A 21,229-nucleotide genomic window follows, 5' to 3' on the forward strand; every position below is an offset into this window, starting at 1 on the left:
TAATTTATCATGTTGTTCTTATTTTATCATTGTAATTAAATATTATTCATTTTTCAATGTTTAGATGACTTATATTTAGTAAGAGTCATTTGGTAAAATTACTCTTATCATTTACTGCTTCTTAATTCGTGTGTCAAGTTAATCGTGAACAACTATTATTGAACGGAGGGGATTATTATTTATTGTGCCACGTTAAGCAACTTCATTAATTTGGTGTTTTTGGCAGCCTACCACTTCTGGCAATTTCTCACCTAAGCCTAACTTTTTTTTGGTCCAAATGCCATTTAATTTGATAGCCCACAAACACTATGAGAATAGTTTAATTACCAAAAATCATGTACGATCTCTATTTTAAAAGGTTTATTTGAGTTTCTGTTATCCCTAGTTGAATTGTAAATAATGTTATTGCATCATATAGATCTTTGAGCCTGTTTAAGTATTATTTAAAGGGTAAACTACACAATTAAACATATTTAACTATCATATATGCTATTATTATCTATATTATTAAAATAATACGCATCTTATTACTAATTAAGAATTTTCTAAGTATCTTATACTTAGATACATGTATTTTTGCTACCACATACACAAAAATAAGGAGAAAGACGAGCTAGATTCGCATATATTTGGAATATCATGAGAGAGTGTCGAGCGAGATGGGAGAGAGGTGAGTGAGATTTTCGATGTATCACAGATTCATGCGAATCCACTTGAATATAATGTATCTAGAAAAAATTACACATAAATTTGACCCGGCCCCTTGTATTCGAGATACATGTATCTAAAAGCGAACCCGGGATTTGAAGACTTCGGGTGCACCAATATTACTTTAGATAAACTCACGGGTGGTTCCTTCGACTTGTACCAGCAACACAATGACACTTTTATGCTCCTCATGGGTGCACTGTTTGCCAGCTTCTAAGAAAGATATACATATATACACATATACACATGAGTTTTTCCGAAGTTAACAGTTGCACGTGCACCCCAACCTATAGGGTGAGTCCACCTCTGCATGTATTGTGACGTATCTGGAGACATTAAAATCTGATAAGATACGTAATATTGTAAACTAGAGAATATTTAAGTAATTAACTCTTAAACTGGTGAAATTTATGTAAATCCCCTTATTTAAATCTTTATAACCGTTTGTTGTAAAAACAAAGAAATGTATCACATTTTGTTTCTTATTACATAAGAATTCTACAAATTAATTCATATTCCACTTTTTGACGCTGATCTCCATCTGTTCCAAAGTGTCCCGCTTATTAATTATGATATTAATAAAATAATCTACTAACAAAATCAGACATGGCTGCCTAGAGATTACAGAACTCCAGTTTTTGGACCGTTACACAAAATATCAGCACAAAAAGACATAACTTAACCCACAATTTTTACGCCATCAATGTATTTAAATATATCATAAAATTAATCTGTTTTATTTTTTGTTTCATTAGTATCATATATTATGAGTAGTATTTGTCTGTATTTACCTTTTTGGTGACTTAATAATATAAAAATATATATTTACAACACATTAGCATACAAAGCTAAACTCAAATAAATAAATTAATAGATTTAGTTATATGTACTGTTGCAATTTTTTTGTTGTTGATAGTATCAGTAAATTTTAATCTATGCTAGCATGTTAGCTTTCATTTTTAATTACTAGATTGTCAGTTGATAGTTATGAATAATTTACCTATTAGTTATCATTCTTAGTTACCAGATTATCAATTGATACTTGCACTTTTTTTTTTACCTATAATTAATCAATAAAAGAATAATTATATAAATATTTAAAGTTCAAAAAAATCATTATACTTATTTTATACTCTGGAGGGTGGCTATAGCCATTTGGGTGTGTTTGGTAGGTCGAATAACATTTTCTCAAAAATGTTTTCCGACCAAACATTTTCTAAAAGGAAAAAAAAAAAAAGATTCTTAAATATAAGAAAAATGACTTTCTTAATTAAAATAGAAAAAAATAAAATTGTATGAGTGACATTCTAAGTTTATTATCTGTTCTCCACCCACTCAAACCGCTTCTCTTGAACCACCATTCTCCATCCTATCCAGTAATATTTGCTAGATAACATAAATGCTCTTGAGGTAATATTTTCTTACTTACCTACCAACTATGGAAAATATTTTCCAACTTACCAAACATATTTAGGAGTTGTTTGGTTGAAAACAAATTATTTCAGGATTAATTATCCTCGATAACTACTCCACCATATATATTTTATCACTGTTATATAGATAGTAAGATAAATAATTCAAGAACTACTTAATATTTTTAATCAAAATATCAAAATTATTACTCCCTCCGTCCATTTTATATGGCACAATTTCCTTTTTGGTTAGTCCCAAAAATAATGTCACATTTCCTTATATGGTAAGTATTTAAAGATACAATTCCTCTTTTACCCTTGTTGGTCCCACTTAATCTTAAAATAATACTATTCCAATACATTATGAGGAGAGAGAAAAGTGAGTCTACTTTTTAAAGGGCAATTTGGTAAACATTTCAAAGTTTTCATTTATTTCTTAAACTCCGTGTCCGATCAAATGTTGCCACATAAAATAGAACAGAGGGAGTATATTTTATATCTCACACCATACAGTTTCGAAGCATAACTTATTTTACCGGTTGGTTGGTCCACATTGGCGTGCAGGCATTTTTATTGTGCTGTTATGTGTCCGCAGTCCATTCGACTTACCAACAACTACTTCCCGCTAACAAACCATCTTATTTTTTACAATTCCTTTTTTTTCTTTAATTTTTTTAATTTGTCCATTATTTAATATCCATTGTTGAACTTATATATATAAATAGAGGTATTAGAGTTCCCAAGATTGTCAGTTGTGTGTGTCTCGTTTATAACGTTTAAGATCTCAACTTTCTTGCCCTCATTTTGATCTGTGAAACAAGATTTGATTTGGGTTTTCAGATCTGTTGTTGGGTTTTGAAAATTTCTTCCTGTTTTTGTTTAAGAAAAAAAAATGGCCAGGAAGAAGATCAGAGAGTATGATTCAAAGAGATTGTTGAAAGAGCATTTCAAGAGACTTGGAGGTTATGATTTGGCTATCAAATCTGCACAGGTAATCTTTTTTTGTTAATTTACAAATGTGGAACAAATCTTATCTTGATTTTGAAAGTTGGAATGTTTTAGGTAGCATTTAGGCCACCTACTTGAATCTACATGATTCATTTGAGTTTTTTTTTTTCCCCTCTTGCCTCATTTCCAGTAATGATGATAGCTTTGAGAATGTTGATTTTGACTCTGGTTAAATTTGAATTGTAAAATGGTTCCTTTCTGTATTTATTTTGAAGTAATGGTTGGTACCTCTGCTTTTGAGATCTAGTTTTGTCGACTGGGGCAATGACGGCTCAAGCAGATTAGTGATCCAAAGCTTCTTATCAAGTTTATTCTTTTTTGATGTAAAGCTTTCTATAAGTGATTTCTTTTTTGTTAGAGTGGGTTATAAGTCCCATCATTTGCTAGGGAATGGTCTGACGCTTTGCTTATTTGGCCTTGAACAATACTCTCCTTAGGAGCTAGCTTTTGGAATTGGAGTTACGTGTATGTGTCATATCTTTATATGATATCAGAGTCAGGTCGAGTTGGACAATCTTCCTTTCATGAGTTAGTTTTTGGGATTGAGTTAGATTCAAGTGTCATAGCTTCACATTTTTAATAATCTTTTTCAATGAATTGATAATATAGTTGATCCATGATATAGTACTCCAGATGTGTCAAACTTCTGCTAATTTTCTCCTTTTATATGAAAAAAAATTAGCCTTTTCTATAAATAGTACTTACTCAATATTTTTTTTTCTCAAAAAAACTTCAAACTTAATATTGCTAAAAATAAATAAATGAAGCCCCTCAAATTTGGGGCCCTAAGATACCTTTGCCTTTTGTTTAACTCTTCAGAACCTCCCATGTAGTGGGGCAGAACAGGTAGGTTAGGTACAATGCTAAAACTTAAAGAGAGTGCCTAATATATTTAAAGGTACATATGTAAACTCTTGGGACCACCTGCTCTGAGAGTTAGGTAATTGATAATCCTAACATTCTTTAGACTTAAGTTATTAATTGTCTTAGAAAATACTCCTAATAAAGAAAAAAAAAACAAATATCATCAACCACTTATGTATCTTCCTCAAATATTTGACAATAAACAGTATAGATGACTTGTTTTATGATTTTTATAAGACAAATATAAGTCATGATTGCAACTATAAGATGGTTTGTTTCCCTTCTTTTGTGGCTTAGGTGACAGAGTCTACTGACATCAATGAGCTAGCAGTGAAAGAGCCTTGGCTCAACTCAACAAAGTTGGTTGTAAAGCCTGATATGTTGTTTGGCAAGCGTGGAAAGAGTGGACTAGTCGCCTTGAATCTTGATCTTGCTCAAGTTGCTACTTTTGTGAAGGAGCGCCTTGGCAAAGAGGTAGTTCAGATATTCACTTACCTTGTCCCTTTTGATTAAAACCAAGTGTATTGTTTGTTTTACATGGACTATTAACATATAGTGTCCTCGTCTCGGATCATTTGCTCATGTTTGTTTTCACATTGACAGGTGGAGATGGGTGGATGCAAAGGTCCCATCACGACCTTCATTGTTGAGCCATTCATCCCTCACAATGAAGAGTTTTATCTTAATATTGTCTCAGAGAGGCTTGGTTGCAGCGTAAGCTTTTCTGAATGTGGAGGAATTGACATCGAAGAGAACTGGGACAAGGTATGTGACATAGTCAAAAGTAGGCATGTTAAGTCCAAAAGCGTTATATTAATATCTCAATCTAACATATATTCCATTTTATCCAGGTTAAGACTATCTTTGTGCCGACAGGAACTTCTTTTACATCAGAGATATGTGCTCCACTTGTTGCCACTCTACCATTGGAGGTAAATATTTGAAAGAAAAAAGAAGATGAAATAGTACTGCAAGAATAGTCCGTCTATTACTTCTAGTCATTCATCCAATTCATATTGCAATTTTAATGTCAATTCTTACTTGTATGTTACAGATTAAGGGTGTCATTGAGGAGTTCCTCAAAGTGATTTACGCTCTATTTCAAGGTATCTACGAGATAATTTGTCATTGCTAGATCTTTATGACCTTTTTGGATATTTGTGTAACCATCTCAACATTTCTTTCTATCAGATCTCGACTTCACTTTCCTAGAGATGAATCCTTTCACGTTGGTTGAAGGAAAGCCTTATCCTTTGGATATGAGGGGAGAGCTTGATGACACTGCTGCTTTCAAGAACTTCAAAAAGTAAATCTGCTGCTCCAACATCTGAATATACTCTTAGTACTTGCTTCCTAAGCTTTATTGGCTAAAAGTGAATCAACTTTCGGTAATCGACACATCATAGACTCATAATATACTTTCCGTCCTGCAGGTGGGGAAAACTTGAATTTCCATTGCCATTTGGAAGGGTTATGAGTGCTACAGAGAGCTTCATTCATGGGCTTGATGAAAAGGTATATCTTGATGGTATTCTATTACTTACAAGGCAAAAAAAAAAGGTCTTCAGCTTGAGATTGCCAAATATCTGTCAATGTACTACATTACATGCTAAAGCATTCAAGTCGGTTTATCGCAGACAAGTGCATCTCTGAAGTTCACAGTCTTGAACCCCATGGGGCGAATTTGGACTATGGTTGCTGGTGGAGGAGCTAGTGTCATCTATGCAGATACTGTACATATCTATCTGCGGAAATTGTTATTCGATGATACCTTCTTTGATTATATATTCTATTGTCTAAACTTGCCATGTTACCTTAACAGGTAGGTGATCTTGGATATGCTTCTGAGCTTGGGAACTATGCAGAGTACAGTGGCGCTCCAAATGAAGAAGAGGTCTTGCAGTATGCTAGAGTTGTAATTGATGTAAGGATAAACTAGTTACATAAAACATTTTATTGACACAGAAAAAAAACACTCATTACATTATATTACACCACATTCTCCGTTTATTCACCCTGAAAGGAATTGGAGAAATATACTGACCCTAATCCCATATTGCAGTGTGCCACTGCAAATCCTGATGGCCGTAAGAGAGCCCTCGTGATTGGTGGTGGAATAGCCAACTTCACTGACGTTGCTGCTACATTTAGTGGTATTATTCGAGCTCTTAAGGAGAAGGTATGGTAACACAATTGGCTGCTCTGAAATGACTTGCCCCTGATATTGCAATTTCCTTACTCAACATTCGTTATGGCAGGAGTCAAAACTTAAAGCTGCTAGTATGAACATATATGTTAGAAGAGGAGGTCCAAACTACCAAAAAGGTCTTGCAAAAATGAGGTCTCTTGGCGAGGAAATTGGCATCCCAATTGAGGTATGTGCTAGTGTCAACTACTAATAAAAGATGACTAACCATGTTTTGAGTTATCGTTGTTAAATATTCTTGTTCTAATTTTTGTTGAAGGTCTATGGACCTGAGGAAACCATGACTGGCATCTGCAAACAGGCTATTGAGTGCATCACTGCAGCTGCATAAATTAACCAACTTCATTCTCCAAGTTGAACCTTTTTAGTTGTCTTTTTTTGCTTTGTGTTAGTGTTTTGTTGTATGCAAACCAAGTATGAGCAATTTGATTTGTATGTTTGACATTTCACATAAATGGGCCATGAACAATAATGAATTTTAATTTTTTTCAATTTCAACATGAAATCCATTGGTTCAACAATCTTTGTACTACATATAAAATCAAAGAGATAATAAAATACAGAAGGACCTACCGTTACTACATTATAAAGGAGCTAAACAATTCCTTCCCCTTGAAAAAATAAGAGAAGCTTTGACGAGCTATACACAAACTTGTTTTTCAATCATCATCATTGAAACATCCCATATAACTAGTCTGCCAGATCGAGCCTGAGAAGACGCCTCAAGTCACTTGTAGTGTCGAGGTTATCTTCACTTTTCTTCTTGAAGAAAGCCGGCACAGGCAAAGAGCTCGGTTAATGCAGATTCAATGGAACAGTAATATTGATGAATAATAATCAATGGAACAGTAGAAAAAAAGGGGAAATTCAGGGAATAGAAAATGACGAAGACAACTAGTTGCTAAGCTAACTTACAACTAAGAGATATATGGCAAACAAGATAATCCCATTTCATTTTCATCAGTACAATATATATAGGACCACAACCCTAGCTGATTCATAGAGTATGCTTGCAACAGTGTCCTCACCTACTACTGCTTCTGACAGAGCTATGCCAGCTCATACAAAGATGACTAAAGTGCAATTAAACAAAATATAATACTACTATAACTTCAGGGATTAAAGTGCTAACTTAACAACTTCAGCCACTTTCATTCTGCATCATCGGTGGCGGCGAGGAGGAGAAACCCCATCCAGCATAGAATTCAGCAATCCTTGTGTGCTTAGCCACCATATCTGTAGTCGACAGCACCAAATCTTCACCCTTGTTTTCCTTTACAACCTTCAACACTTGACCACGCTTAAGAATTTTCACAGTGGAAAACTTAGCAGATCCATTTTTCTCTGGACTTCGCTTTCTTCGGTTATTCTTAGGTTTAGGGTTTGGTTTGAGGGTTGCAAGTAGAATTCCGACGATAACTTACATGGTGTTTGAGAACATCTTGTGGTTGAAGAATGGAAACTCCGGCCATCGGAAAAGTTGGTGGAACATCTGTGAGAATAATTGATCTAGTCTTGTTATTATTAGGTATATATATAGGAAGAAAAAAGAGAAGCACCTTTTTATTGAATTTGAAACAAGTAGGAATTGGAAACGAGTAGGAAAGGGAGAACAAGTTAGTAGCGCCTCCAATTCCTTTTCCTATGTTGACCAACTTCCTTTACCAAACACTCTTTCTTATCTTCTAGTAACTTCCAACTTTCGTCATCATTAAGCATTCGAAGATGAACTGGACCACTAATAGTTGTAGCACAATTGGCAACTTCAAGATGCCACATTGTTAGAATGATTCTACTTCTATCATGGACGCAAGGCCTTAAATCATCCCATACACTAGATTCCCACACATCATCAACAAGGACTAGATGTCTTTTGGAAAATAAAGTTCTACGAAGTGCATCAGCTAATTCATCAGCACGTTTCTCTCTACGATCAGAGTCCTCACTGGTAAAGGAAAACGCCTTGTGAATGATGTGGTAGATAATCGCTTTGATAGTCTCAACATGCCTCGGGAGATCAAGACCAAGTGCTTGGTTCACATCCTCAATCATCATGTCTTCCTTCTCCTTTTTGATGTCAAACAATTAAGTAAATAACAAGTCCGGCATCAACAATAACAGAGTCCATGATATCAAGATCTAGTACTGGATAATGAATGAGATTGTCTCTTAATTGGCTGTGCATCTCCTGAAGGATCACGATTTGATCATCAGAATCTGAATCTACATCGCGAAATGTCTTCCAAATTTCGAGCATTTTCTGAGTTACATGTAGCATGCCGCATTCACCTTGTGTAGGGGAAACTCTGCAAACCAAGAAAACAGTCATACGTAGTGTAATTCCACAAGTGGAGTCTGAGGAGAGTAGAGTGTACACATACATTACCCCTACCTCGGTGAAGTAGTGAGGCAATCAATCAATCAATCAACTAGGCACAAAATAGTCTAATTTGCCGGCCTTTTTCCTTTATCAATATTGGGCTTAATTCCTATCTAACAACTTAAAATCTGTCAGCTTATGGCTTCACTGATGACCACTCACACTAGTTTTAGACTTATAAAATTGATATTTGCCAGATATGACAAAAATACACAAAATATTACCACATACATTTGATTAAATAGTCCCTAAAGTGTACCAATGAATAATTTTATTTTAATCACTAGCATATAATATAACATTGGACATTGTACATTCACTACAACAAAAAAGAAATAAATGGTAACCAACTTACAATTACACCACCTAATTACCAGCAACTCCCAGCTTCCCTTGAGAATTGGAGAGTATAATTACTCCTTCCAGTTACATGTGTAATTACCCATGTCAATTACACGTGTAATTACCCCTGCCAATTATCTTCCGACCAAGTAATTACATGACCAATCAAGCAAGTCTGACATTGTGATTATACCCAATTACACCAAATCGAATTACCAAGATGACTTCCAAACATACCCTTAGTGATAATAGATTTTTCTTTTAGTGACAGTATTTATTGTCGCAAAAATATTTAGTAGTAATTTAGTTAATGCATTATGGCGTGTGCTTTAGGGATGGATTTCCTCCTGAGCTTGAGTCATTTTATCCATTAGCAGAAGAAGAGAAACTCCATTACACTCTCTGTAACCTGGTTGGCACAAAAGGAAAACATGGCAGTCATGGCTAAGTGTAACTAAAGGATGGGTTGATTGGGTTGATCAACTGGAGAAGGTAAAAGGGGAGACATGGAGCACTGTTTGTATATATGATGCCATCCAGTTATCTAAAATCGACATACCCCATGATAACAACCTTCGGTATGTTGCCCTGTGCTTTTAGTTAATATCAAATAACTCCTTCTATTTTAACTTTGGCATGATGGGTCCAACCGTATTGGACATTGTTGCTTTGATAGGGCTTATACATCATGCATAAGAGATGTAAAGAAATCCTGGATATCCCAATTTCAACCTTTAGTTTTCAATAGAGAAAGAAAACTAAAAATATATCTTATGAAGGTTTCATCAAGGTCCACACGGAAAGAGAGGATGTAATGGATGATGAACATATTGCTTTCCTAACTATGTGGCTTTGCAAGTTCGTCTTGTGCAATGGTTAGTTAAGAGTATCAATGGAATATAGTCAACTAGCAATTGCTCTTGTTTCAGTCAGGAAGATTGCTTTGGCTCATTTTATATTATCTCATTTGGATCGAGGCTGTAGAAATTAAATTACCAGAGAGTTTGGTCATGCAACGGTCCTTCTGGATCCTACAACTCTGGCTGTGGCCTTATTTTCCTGAATATAGACCTTTGCCTTCTGATTCACAAAATTGTCCAAATTTTGGGCTTGCCCTGGCTCAAGGCAAGTTTAAACATAATAGCTTCCGAGAATGCTTTAAATTCTTTTATTCATACTTCTCCAGAAATCCTAGCCTGTACACTCCATTTTCTCCTGATTGGCTGAGATTTCCATTGCATCATACATCTCTTAAGCAGGAGTTAAATGACATCTAGTCTAGTTTCCTTAATGCTCGAGACCTCCAGTATGACCTTGCATTGACAAATTCAAGTGTTGGCCAAGATGGAGTGGAGTATTACTCTCCAAATCAATTTACACGACAGTTTGGCATGAAACAAACAATGCCTCTCCCTCCTCATCATACCATTAATACTTCATCACTCGATATAATTACTTTCGATTCAGTAAATTGTATTCAAGAAGTGGATTCAAGGTTTTTTCAGTTGAAGAGAAAATTTTCAGTTGTGCAATTTCATGCCAATCCAAAATGTATTCCATTCTTTGAGCCCTTGTGCAAATTTAATAACTGAGGAGATCCTAGATAGGATTATTGCTGGAGAAGCAACCAAGAAAAGGAGGAACAAAGGTACTGTATGAAACTTTTTCCTTCATAGTTAATACAGCCAAACTTTTGATTGTGTTATAAATGAAGGCAAAAAATTCGTACAATCTTGGTTGCTTCTCCTGCAATAATCCTATCTAGAATCTCCTTAACTGATTCAGTCTGAGTTTTATGTATATAAGTCAACCACCAGGACTCAAAGGATGACGTACATTTTGGATTTATATGAAATTGCACAACTGAAAATTTTCTCATCAATTGAACAAACCTTGAATCCACTTCTTGAATACAACTTACTGAATCAAAAATAATTCTACCGAATAAAAAAGTATTGATTGACTAATAAGGAGGGAGAGACATTGTTTGTGTCATGCCAAACTTCCATGTAAATTGATTTGGAGAGTAATACTCCACTCCAACTTGGACAACTCTTGAATTGCCCAATGCAAGGCCATAATGGAGGTCTCAAACAATAAGAAAATAGGACCAGATGTCGTTTAGCTCTTGCTTAAGAGATGTATGTTACAACATCAATCTCAGCCATTCATGAGAAAGGGGAGTGAACAGGCTAGGACTTCTGGAGGAGCATGAATATAAGAATCTAAAGCATTCTGGGAGCTATTCTGTTTTAACTTGCGTTGAGCCAAGGCAACCCCAAAAGTTGAACAACTTTATGAAGAATAAGGCAAAGGTCTATATTCAAGAAAATAACACTGCATCCAAAGTTGTAGGATGAGATAATACAACTCTTTGGTAACTAAATTTCTACAGCTTCGATCAGATGGGATAATACCAAAGGAGCCAAGTAATCTTCTTGCCCGAAGCAAGAGCAATGACTAATTGGCTGTATTCAATTGTTACCCTTAACAAACCATTGCAAAAGACTTACTTGCAAAACAACATCATTAGGAAAGCGATATGTTCATCCTCCATTACATCTTCTCTTTTTGTGTTGACCTTGATAAACTCCCCATAACTTTTTTTTTTACTTTTCTAAGGTCCAGCGACACTTTTGTAGTTGTTTCACTACTTTGCACTTTAACTCCAACACGATCAACTACAACAACAACATACCCAGTGAAATCCCACTAAGTGGGGTCTGGGGAGGGTAGAATGTACGCAGACCTTACCACTACCTCGTGGAGGTAGAGATGCTGTTTCCGGAGGACCCTCAGCGCAAGTACATCAAATCCAAGTAAAAGAAGAGGAAACAGTATATAAAACATAACATCCAATAAGAAAAATAGTGTATAATCAACAAAGGAGACAATAACATCAAGAAAATACTGTGAGAGGTAAAACACAGTAAACAACATATGGCTATAGGTATCACAGACAAGAACTACAAGTTCAAGGCTAGGACTACTACAAACGCTACCAACCCATACCCTCGCAAGGAAAGACAACACGCTAACCCTACTATATCTGAAATAACCACACCTTCTTGATTGTTGCGAACATACGAAACATCCATTTGTTGTTGCTGCAGTATCTCTCCAGTACGAACAAGAGTTTGATTCCCTGATGTTGCCACAACGGAGGTATTTTGTTCTGAAATTCTAATTTCAATATGTTTGGAAATTGATAATGTAGGTAGCTCCTTTCCAACATATTCAACGACCTATTTTCCTACGCTCTGTGCCTCGATATTAGGATAAATTTCATTAGTAACAAGGTCACTTTGAACAGCTCAAACGACAATTCTGTTTCCACCAGTTGTCCCTGCAACAATAGTCAAAGAATTATTCTTGTTTGAATTAATATTCCCAACCAATTTCTTCCCCGTATTTTGATCACATACAGGTTTTTCAATATCTTTTTTCCCAGCTCTTTTAGCATTCAAAAAATCAAGGGCATCTCCCTTTAATTACTTCATATTCTTAGCCTCAGAATTAGGCTGGATAAGTGCAACATCTCACCCAACTTCATCACCTAATTGTGTAATGACCCTTCTGGTCATTTCTGTGTTTTACCTTCTGTGTGTCGTTTAGAGAGTTTTTGTAGCGACCCCAAGTCATTTATGACTTACTGGGACTGACAGTTCGGTCACCTGGTCGTTCGTTTGGCTTTTGTGCGAGCTTTAGTGTTTTTGGAGCTTATGAACCTTGAACGATCATTTTCGATCAAAAGTTCAAGAAGATGACATCAGAATCCAATTCTAACGATTCCATCAGCTCCGGAAGAGTCATTTTAGGCTAGTAGCATGGTCGGCATGACTCCCGAGGTTTTCAGTGTGAGTCGGTGCGATTAGGCGTTTTAACTTTAAGTTTAAGCTTAAGTTTGACTTTAGTCAACATTCTGAGTAAACGCGCTCGGATGAGAATTCTGTCAGTGCGGTTAGCTCCGGAATGTCGATTTTGGTCTAGATTGACCCTTCTTTTGTGTCCCGAGGTTTTTGATATTTTTTCGAGCCCTTTTGTGGTTTTTGACTTAAAATGACATTTGGGTGTGGGACCCATTTTTTGTCAAGATGACCTCGTATGGAAATTTTGACTGCGCCATTGAGTCCGGAATATCAAATTTGGTATGGTTGCATATCTCGTTTGCGTGCACGGGGTTCCGAACGAGTTCAAAGCACCCCGTCAGAGTTTTTATGTTTTGGAAAAAAATTGCAGAAATCTCCTATAAATGCAGATATATCAGCCAACTTTTCCAAACTTAAAACCCTTATCTCTCAACGGATTTAGGTGATTCGAAGTGCGGGAGCTTCATATTCTCGGTGGCTTCGCTGTAGAGTGTTTGGAAGTTATCGGGTGCACGTAGTTTGAGGTAATTTCGTGATTAACCTGACTGTTGTACCCTTTTTCGAGCCTTTATTTTTGGCATTCTTGTTTTGGTCATATCTCACACATTTTAGCTCAGTTTTGGGTGATTCGAAGTCCCACATGTTGGGAATTATCGTGGCTACCTTGTAGAGTGTTCAAGGAGTGCTAGTAACTTTTCGATTTTCATTAATTCCGAGTTTAGACTGCTGCTGTTTTCTTTTAAGTTGATGAAAGTGTGGTTTTCTTGCTTGTTGGTTTTTGCTATGTTTTGAGCCTTGAATTGTGTTCCATTTTGGAACACAAGTTTGGGGTGCTGTTTAGGGTCTCTTGACAGAGTCAATTTCAGAAAGTTTCGTGCGGGTCCCACAATTTCCGTTGTGACTCCAAAATTGACCAGTCTCCATTTGTTGTGATTTTGGTGTCTAAACGACCGTACTAATGTTGTGATCCTATATTTGATAAAGTGACAGTGTTCAAGGGTCGTTCGGGAAGAAAAAACTCCGGTAAAGTGATTTGGAGCGCGCGCGGTCAGCCTTAAGGTAGGCTACGGCTTCCTTTCTTTTAGATTGAGCGTAATTGTGTAAAAGCATGTCGATTAGAGTGAATTGGGGGTGGGTACCAGTTTTCTACCTTACTTTGATTAGATACCTCATGTTAGGATCGATTGGCCATATTCGGGTGTAGTATCATGTTAACTAGTTTAGTAGAGTTGCATGCTTATGTGCTAAATGCTATTATATGCTTGTATGCTATGTGTTGCATGCCTTGTTCATCCTTAACCGTAAGCATGATGTCCTTAGTCTAGGTTAGGCTAGCATTGCCTTAGACTTATGACTCGTGTGGGTTGGATAGCCTTGACTTTCTGTCGACGTCGTTCGAATGACTTAGCTCATTGTAGACTGGAGTAGCAGACTTGAGTCTGATAGTTTGAGCCTTAGATTAGGCGTTATCGCTGCTTGTTGTACTTATGTATCTTCTCCCTTTCATTCAGCAGTTCCAACGCATTCGCGAAAGTCCGGTGAATCACTAGAGGCACGGGATTGAGATAGTATAGGCTTGAAGCCTTTTATGTGATTATTAGAGTAGACGGTGTTCCATGGTGGTTGTTGTTAGATTGGGTCCTATTGGAGATACCATCACCCCAGGGTCATTTTTTCTAGCTGGGTTGGGAGCGTATCACTGGCTGGGTAGACTCGGTGATATCGGCGATCACCCCCGGGCCTTTCTTTCTAGCTGGGCTGGGAGTGTGCTGCTGGCTGGGTGTCCCCGGGTCGCTCTTTCTAGTTGGGCTGGGAGCTGACTGCCTGGTAGGACGACTCACGATATCTACCTCACTCACGGGTCTCTCTTTCTAGCTGGGCTGGGAGTGGACTGTTTGGTTGGGTGCCCCCTGGGGTCACTCTTTCTAGCTAGGCTGGGAGTGCACTACTGGCTGGGTGGAGTCTGATGGATTATCTTAGTTACTTTGGGCTGGGAGCCCGATTTTCTTCTTTCTCAGTAGACTTAGCTTTTCTGTGTACCTGTCGGGCTTATGGGGGTCCGTTTAGGTTTTATTTGAACTTGCGCACGAGTGTACTTTCTAGGCTTATGGGGGTCCAGTTAGGTTTAGTTTAGTTGTACTTAGTTTATTTCTGGTATGTTCGTGTGCTTTCTTTTCATATCCGCTTTGACCTCTCTGTGTCTAGATTCTATCCTTTCATATTGTTTTTACCCTTTTTGCTCAGTTGACCTATGATGCCTACTGAGTACCTATTGTGTTGGTACACATGCTACGCTCTGCATCTATTTCGTGATGCAGGTTATCAGTGGTGAGTAGTTCCAACCTTCTTTTGCAGTTGTGACTCGGAGACGAGGGCGAGCACTTGGCGTTTTGGGTTTGTTCTGCCTCTTTCTTTTGGTTTAGCTAGTCTTGTTGCTTTTGAGACACGCTCTGTTGTGGTCCACTTTTGGGACTTGTACTCTTTATTAGATAGCTCTGTACTAGTGACTTCCAGGTTCTGGGAGGGATTTCTGTATATATTTAGTTTGGTTTCCTTCCACCTTGTTGTCCTTGTTTAGTTTATTGTTTCCGCTATTTTCTACCCTTTCACTCATTGCTTGATGTTCTGGGTTTCGAGTTGGCTTACCTACTGGTAGGGTATAGTAGGTGCCATCATGATTCGAGAAATCGGGTCGTGACAAATTGAGCACCTTTAGAAAAGGTTTATCCCATAAACAAGCGACATTTATTTTCTTCATGCGCTTGATGTTTACAATGAGGACAATACAGTGGAAGATTATCATAGACAATTTTTTGATAATTTTACCCAATTCTTTCTCCAATAACTGTAGTCTTAAGGCCACTTGAGATGATTATAATCATCTATTACATCTCTATTTATACTAATAAAATGTAAAATCAAATGTCTTGCACAAATAACTAGATACATGTATCACAATATATAAAATACATGTATTACAAACTCCTAAAAGACTTCTTGAAAAACTAAAAGACAATATTGGAAGACTAAACATCAAAGTGTGAATGCATTAATTCTAACACTCCCCCTTAATGCATTTGCTTGACAACTCCAATGCCTTCTCGAAGACACCAAAACTTTTCTCTTGGAAATGCTTTGATGAAGATGTCATCAAGTTGTTCTCCTGTCTGACAATAATTGCAACTGAATTTGCCTTTCTCTTGTACTTTTGAATATCTCCTTTTTGATTGAGTTTGGTTTTGTAAATCCATTTTAGACTTGCAACTTCTCTTTCTTTAGGTATAGTCACTTACTCCCAAATATTATTTTCTCAATCATCCAAATTTTTTCTGCTAAGGCTTTCTTCCAAACATCATGCTTTATTACCTCCTCATAACTTTTTGGCTCAACACTGGCAAAGTTGCATCTTCGCTAAATTTCACTCAACATTTTTGTTCCTTTTGGAGGTGGTTCTTCACATCATAATCTGAGATTTCTCCCCTTTGAGGGACATCTTCCTCATCCTCATTCTCTTCTTGTTTTGACACATCTAAAGATATGATAGAAGTATTCTCTATCTTAAGCTCAATATGTATCTCAGGAAGGCCTTGCACCATGTCTTTTTGCTTGAAAAACTTCAAACCATGAAAATTCAAGTGGCAAAATCTTTTGTGCCAAAACCATGAATCATCTACAACTTCATTTTTGAATGCATTGTAAATGAAATTTTCTTTTTATCATCTTTACTTCAACAATGACTTGATTTGGCTCAATTTTATCATAAATCTTGCAATAATTATCTCTAAACACAAGAAAATAACCATTTTCCATGAATTGACCAACACTAAGCAAATTTTCTTCCAAGTCATGGAACATAAAGAACATCATGAGTTTGCTTACCGCTCCCTTTTATGTTGATCGAAATGGTACCTTTACCTTTTGCATCAACTAAGGCTCCATTCCACATTCTCACTTTAGTAGTGATGCTATTATATTAATTGAGAGAAAAGCCTTTTCATCTCCAGTCTTGTGATTGATACAACCGCTATCAACATACCATTCATTGCTTTTTGCTGTGAGAAGGAAAGAAAAGGTTTTCCTCCTTTTCTTTACAAAAATTTGCTTGCTCACGTTGCTTGTGCCAACAATCCTTCTCAATGTGGTCAAATTTTTTACAAAAGTTACATTGGGGCTTGCCTTTGTGCCAACATTTTTCTGCATTGTGATTAGCCCTTTTGCAAATTTTACAAAAAAGACTAGATATGTTCTCACCCTTTTCTTCAAACTTATTAGAAGAACCATCATGATCCTGCTTCTTTTTTGGATTGTAATTCTTCTTTTGTTGATTTTTTGAGAATTTTTGAGAATTCTCATTTGTTCTGGACTGGAAAACCGTCTCTTTGGGTTGATCTTCACGAAAAAATCTTCGTTTCTTGTGTGCACGAAATGATCCAACTAGATCTTTGAAGGAAAGCTTAGAAAGATCTTTCGTCTCCTCAGTGATAACAACAATGTACTCATACTTTTCTGTGACACTAGTTAGAATCTTTTCCATAACTTGTTGGTCCGAAATTGTATCACCATGATTTCTCATTTCATTGACAATATTCATGATTCTTGTGCAATATTCATCTATTTTTTCATATTCTATCATCTTTAAATTTTGAAATTCTCTTCTAAGAGTTTGAAGATTTATAGTGCGTACTTTTTCGTCACCATACACCTCAGTTTCTAGAGACTCCCAAGCTTGTTTTGCAGTCTCATAAGTAGCAATTTTCGCAAAATATGCTCTTGAGACTCCCATTTAGATTTTGCTCAAGGATTTTTCATCTTGACAATACTTAGCCTCAAGATTTTTCATCTTTGCTATTGAAAGTTCACCATCGTTTTCTGGCTCTTCATAGCCATTTACAACAATAGTCCACAAACCTTCAGCTTTCAAATGCGTTCTCATTCTTATCTTCCAGTATTCAAAATCAGTTCCATCAAAAAATGGAGTAAGAGCAACTGAAGAAACATCACCTTCATTTGTTTTGGATGCCATATTTTTTCCTTCACCGAACTCCAGATTAAGAACGAAAACCTGCTCTTGATACCAATTTGTAGGAAGTATAAAAGGAGAATACTATCTTTAGAGATTGCTCGAGCTTTATATAGGTTACTTAAGGCTACTTGAGATGATTATAATCATCTATTACATCTCTATTTATACTAATAAAATGTAAAATCAAAGGTCTTGCACAAATAACTAGATACATATATCACAATTTATTAAATACATGTATTACAAACTCTTAAAAGACTTCTTGAAAAACTAAAAGACAATATTGGAAAATTTTCATCAAGGTGTGAATGCATTAATTCCAACAATCTAGTAGGTCTAGGATTAACTTAGCCCTAACAGTACTTAGCCTGATGCGATCTGTTGGAAAATATATTCCAAGAACACAAAATTTATACGACGAAGAACAAAAAGATCGAAGTTTGATAACATGAACAACGAACACATAATTGAAGGCCTGAAACTAACAGTGCACATGCTACTCAATATTTGCTATAGATTAGGACTTTAGTGTAACTCACGTAATATAGGACTGCATGTATATTACCTGTTCCTATTTCCTAGGAGTTAGATAATTAGTTTAATGTGTCACGTTGCTTTATATATAAACAGTATTGGAGACTCATTAATACATACAATTTTCAGTCTACTTCTCTGCAATTATAAAAACACGTATGAAACACTTTCCTAAAAATGATATTTGCTCCCTTTCCTCTGCGAGATTGCTATTGGATTGTATGCAAATAGTTTTAGCGGATATGAAAATCCTATGGATTTTTGCACTAAGCAAATAATGAAGAAATCCTATTGTAAATCAAGAGCTTGAACTTGACCTTTTTGAAGAATAAATGAGTTCTTTGGAGAGTATTGTAAAGAAATATACTATGTAAAGTTGTGTTGAAATCTATAGAAGTTGGATCTAAATAGAATTGGTGGTAACCAAAGAAGGAAAGGACATACCCTTTAATTTAAAAGACACATCCTTTCATTTAAAATACTAATTAATAATTTAACTTAAACAAAATTCCAAGAATCTCCCACATGTTTAAATATGAATTAGGACACAAAGATCAAGTTATGTTCACGCATAGAATGCACATTACCTTAGTACAATGTCACAAGAATGAATTTAATTGGAATTTATTAACTTATCCATGGTGATTCAATGGTTGACTCTCCATGAATAAATTTAACTGGTTTCCAGTTTTTTATATAGGTCTGGTAGAACAATTGGTTTAAGCGTTGAATCAATAGTATTTTGGAGATGTAGTGGTTGTGTTTGGTCTCCAACAAAAGGATGGGACACAACTAAAATAACATGAGAGTTGCCATCCTCAAATCTCGATGAGAGAGGAGAAGAGAGTGTGGGGTTGTTAGCATGATAGACAAATAAATGATTGTATATATTAATGTAATTATATAGTGATATAAATTAGCATGATCATATACATTTGTTGTAGAATCATATGAATAAATATTGTGATAGAATAGCTGATTTGGAGGGATAGCAAGGCAGATTTAGAGGGATTCAATGGCAGATTTGTATAGATAGAATAGCTGATCTTTAGGGATAGGAATGGCGGATCTTTAGGGATGTGTAATCTTTATTTTCTCTATATAATGGAAAGACTCTCTCACTTTGAGAGGTATTCAGCTGAAAATTGACATGGTATTAGAGCCTTCTCTTGGCTGTCTTGTTTCATAGAGTCATCTGTGGTTCCTTTTAATTTTTTTTGAAAATCTTGGTTTTTGGCTACCTCGTGGGAATTTTGTTCTTGGTCATTCTAGTTGCTTTCTTGAGTCTTTGTAGTTTTATAGCTATTCAAAAGCATGAATTCACATCACTTTGAATCCTTCAGTGTTCGTTTCACTGGAAAAAAATATTCTTCTTAGGAGTTTCAATTTCAGTTGTTTGTCACCGGCAAAGAACTATGGGGCCATATAGATGGAAGTGATCCTGCTCCTACTGATGCAACAAAGCTAGGTGAATGGAAGATTAAAGATGCTCGGGTGATGACATGGATTCTAGGGTCAATTGACCCTCTTATTGTTTTTAATCTTAGGTCATACAAGACACCTAAGGCCATGTGGGATTACTTACAAAAGGTTTACAACCAAGATAATAACGCAAGATGCTTTCAGTTGGAGTATGAAATTGCTAATTACTCTCAAGGAGGTCTTTCTGTTCAGGATTAGTTTTCTGGATTTCAAAACTTATGGGCTGAATTTACAGATATTGTCTATGCCAAAATACTATCAGTGATTTAGGCAGTTCATAAGCAAAGCAAGCGAGACCAATTTTTGATGAAATTACGCTCCGACTTTGAGAGTGTTCGCTCTAACTTGATGAATCGTGACCTATCTCCCTCTTTGGATGTTTGCTTTAGGGAATTACTTCGTGAAGAGCAACGTCTTGTCACACAAAATGCTTTTAAGAAAGAAAATGATGCCACTGTTGCATTTGCTGCTCAAGGTAAAGGCAAGGGCAGGGATATGAGTAGAACTCAATGCTACAGTTGCAAGGAATATGGTCATATTGCTAGCAATTGTAGCAAGAAGTTCTGTAATTATTGTAAACAACAAGGACACATTATCAAAGAGTGTCCCACGCGCCCTTAAAATCGTAGGATCAATGCTTTTCAAGCTAGGATAAATGGTTCAACTGATGATAACTCATCTTCAGGACAAGTTCTTACTCCTGAAATGGTACAACAAATGATCGTGTCAGCCTTTTCAGCATTGGGATTACAAGGTAATGATGTTACATCTAATTTTTGGATTGTTGATTCAGGCTCTTCCAATCATATGACCAACTCAACGAGCATCCTAAAAAATGTTCGTAAGTATCAAGGTCCATCACAAATACAGATTACCAATGGTAGTAATTTACCCATTACCAAGGTTGGAGACATTACTCCAACTTTCAAGAATGTTTTTGTTGCACCAAAGCTCTCAACTAGTCTTATTTCAGTTGGACAATTGGTAGATAACAATTGTGATGTGATTTTTTCTCGTAATGGTTGTCTTGTGCAGGATCAGGTGTCGGGGACGATAATGCGAAGGGGCCTAAAGTTGGACGATTGTTTCCTATACACTTTTCCATTCCTTCTGTTCTATCTTTTGCTTGTACTTCTACTGCTAGTAAAACTGAGGTTTGGCATAAGCGTCTAGGACATCCAAATTCTGTTGTGTTGTCTCATTTATCAAATTCTGGTTTATTGGGAAATAAAAATAAATTTTCAGTTGCTTCCATTGATTGTTCTACTTGTAAATTAGGCAAAAGTAAAACTCTTCCTTTTCCTAATGTTGGCAGTCATGCTACAAAGTGTTTTGATGTCATTCATAGTGATGTTTGGGGCATTTCACCAATTATTTCTCTTGCTCATTTCAAATACTTTG

General features: G+C 36.1%; 2 protein-coding genes and 1 pseudogene across 2 annotated transcripts in view; 2 read left to right on the forward strand and 1 right to left on the reverse strand.

Moving 5' to 3' along the window:
- The window catches only part of LOC125815695 (protein NSP-INTERACTING KINASE 3-like), a 451,704-nt gene that overhangs the window by 274,190 nt on the left and 156,285 nt on the right, over positions 1-21,229 (forward strand). The gene's annotated exons all lie outside the window — the stretch shown is intronic.
- On the forward strand, positions 2,734-6,685 carry LOC125815769 (ATP-citrate synthase alpha chain protein 2-like). Its single transcript, XM_049495323.1, has 12 exons — positions 2,734-3,111; positions 4,290-4,466; positions 4,596-4,757; positions 4,844-4,924; positions 5,047-5,098; positions 5,184-5,298; positions 5,426-5,507; positions 5,630-5,725; positions 5,815-5,916; positions 6,055-6,171; positions 6,251-6,367; positions 6,458-6,685. The coding sequence occupies exons 1-12, from the start codon at positions 3,013-3,015 to the stop codon at positions 6,527-6,529; spliced, it is 1,272 nt and encodes a 423-aa protein (XP_049351280.1). The 5' UTR covers positions 2,734-3,012; the 3' UTR covers positions 6,530-6,685.
- On the reverse strand, positions 6,819-7,670 carry LOC125815967 (uncharacterized; annotated as a pseudogene).

The sequence above is a fragment of the Solanum verrucosum genome, unplaced genomic scaffold (genome assembly GCF_900185275.1).
Source record: "Solanum verrucosum unplaced genomic scaffold, falcon-dt-bn FXZP01000085.1, whole genome shotgun sequence".
Classification (NCBI taxonomy): domain Eukaryota; kingdom Viridiplantae; phylum Streptophyta; class Magnoliopsida; order Solanales; family Solanaceae; genus Solanum; species Solanum verrucosum.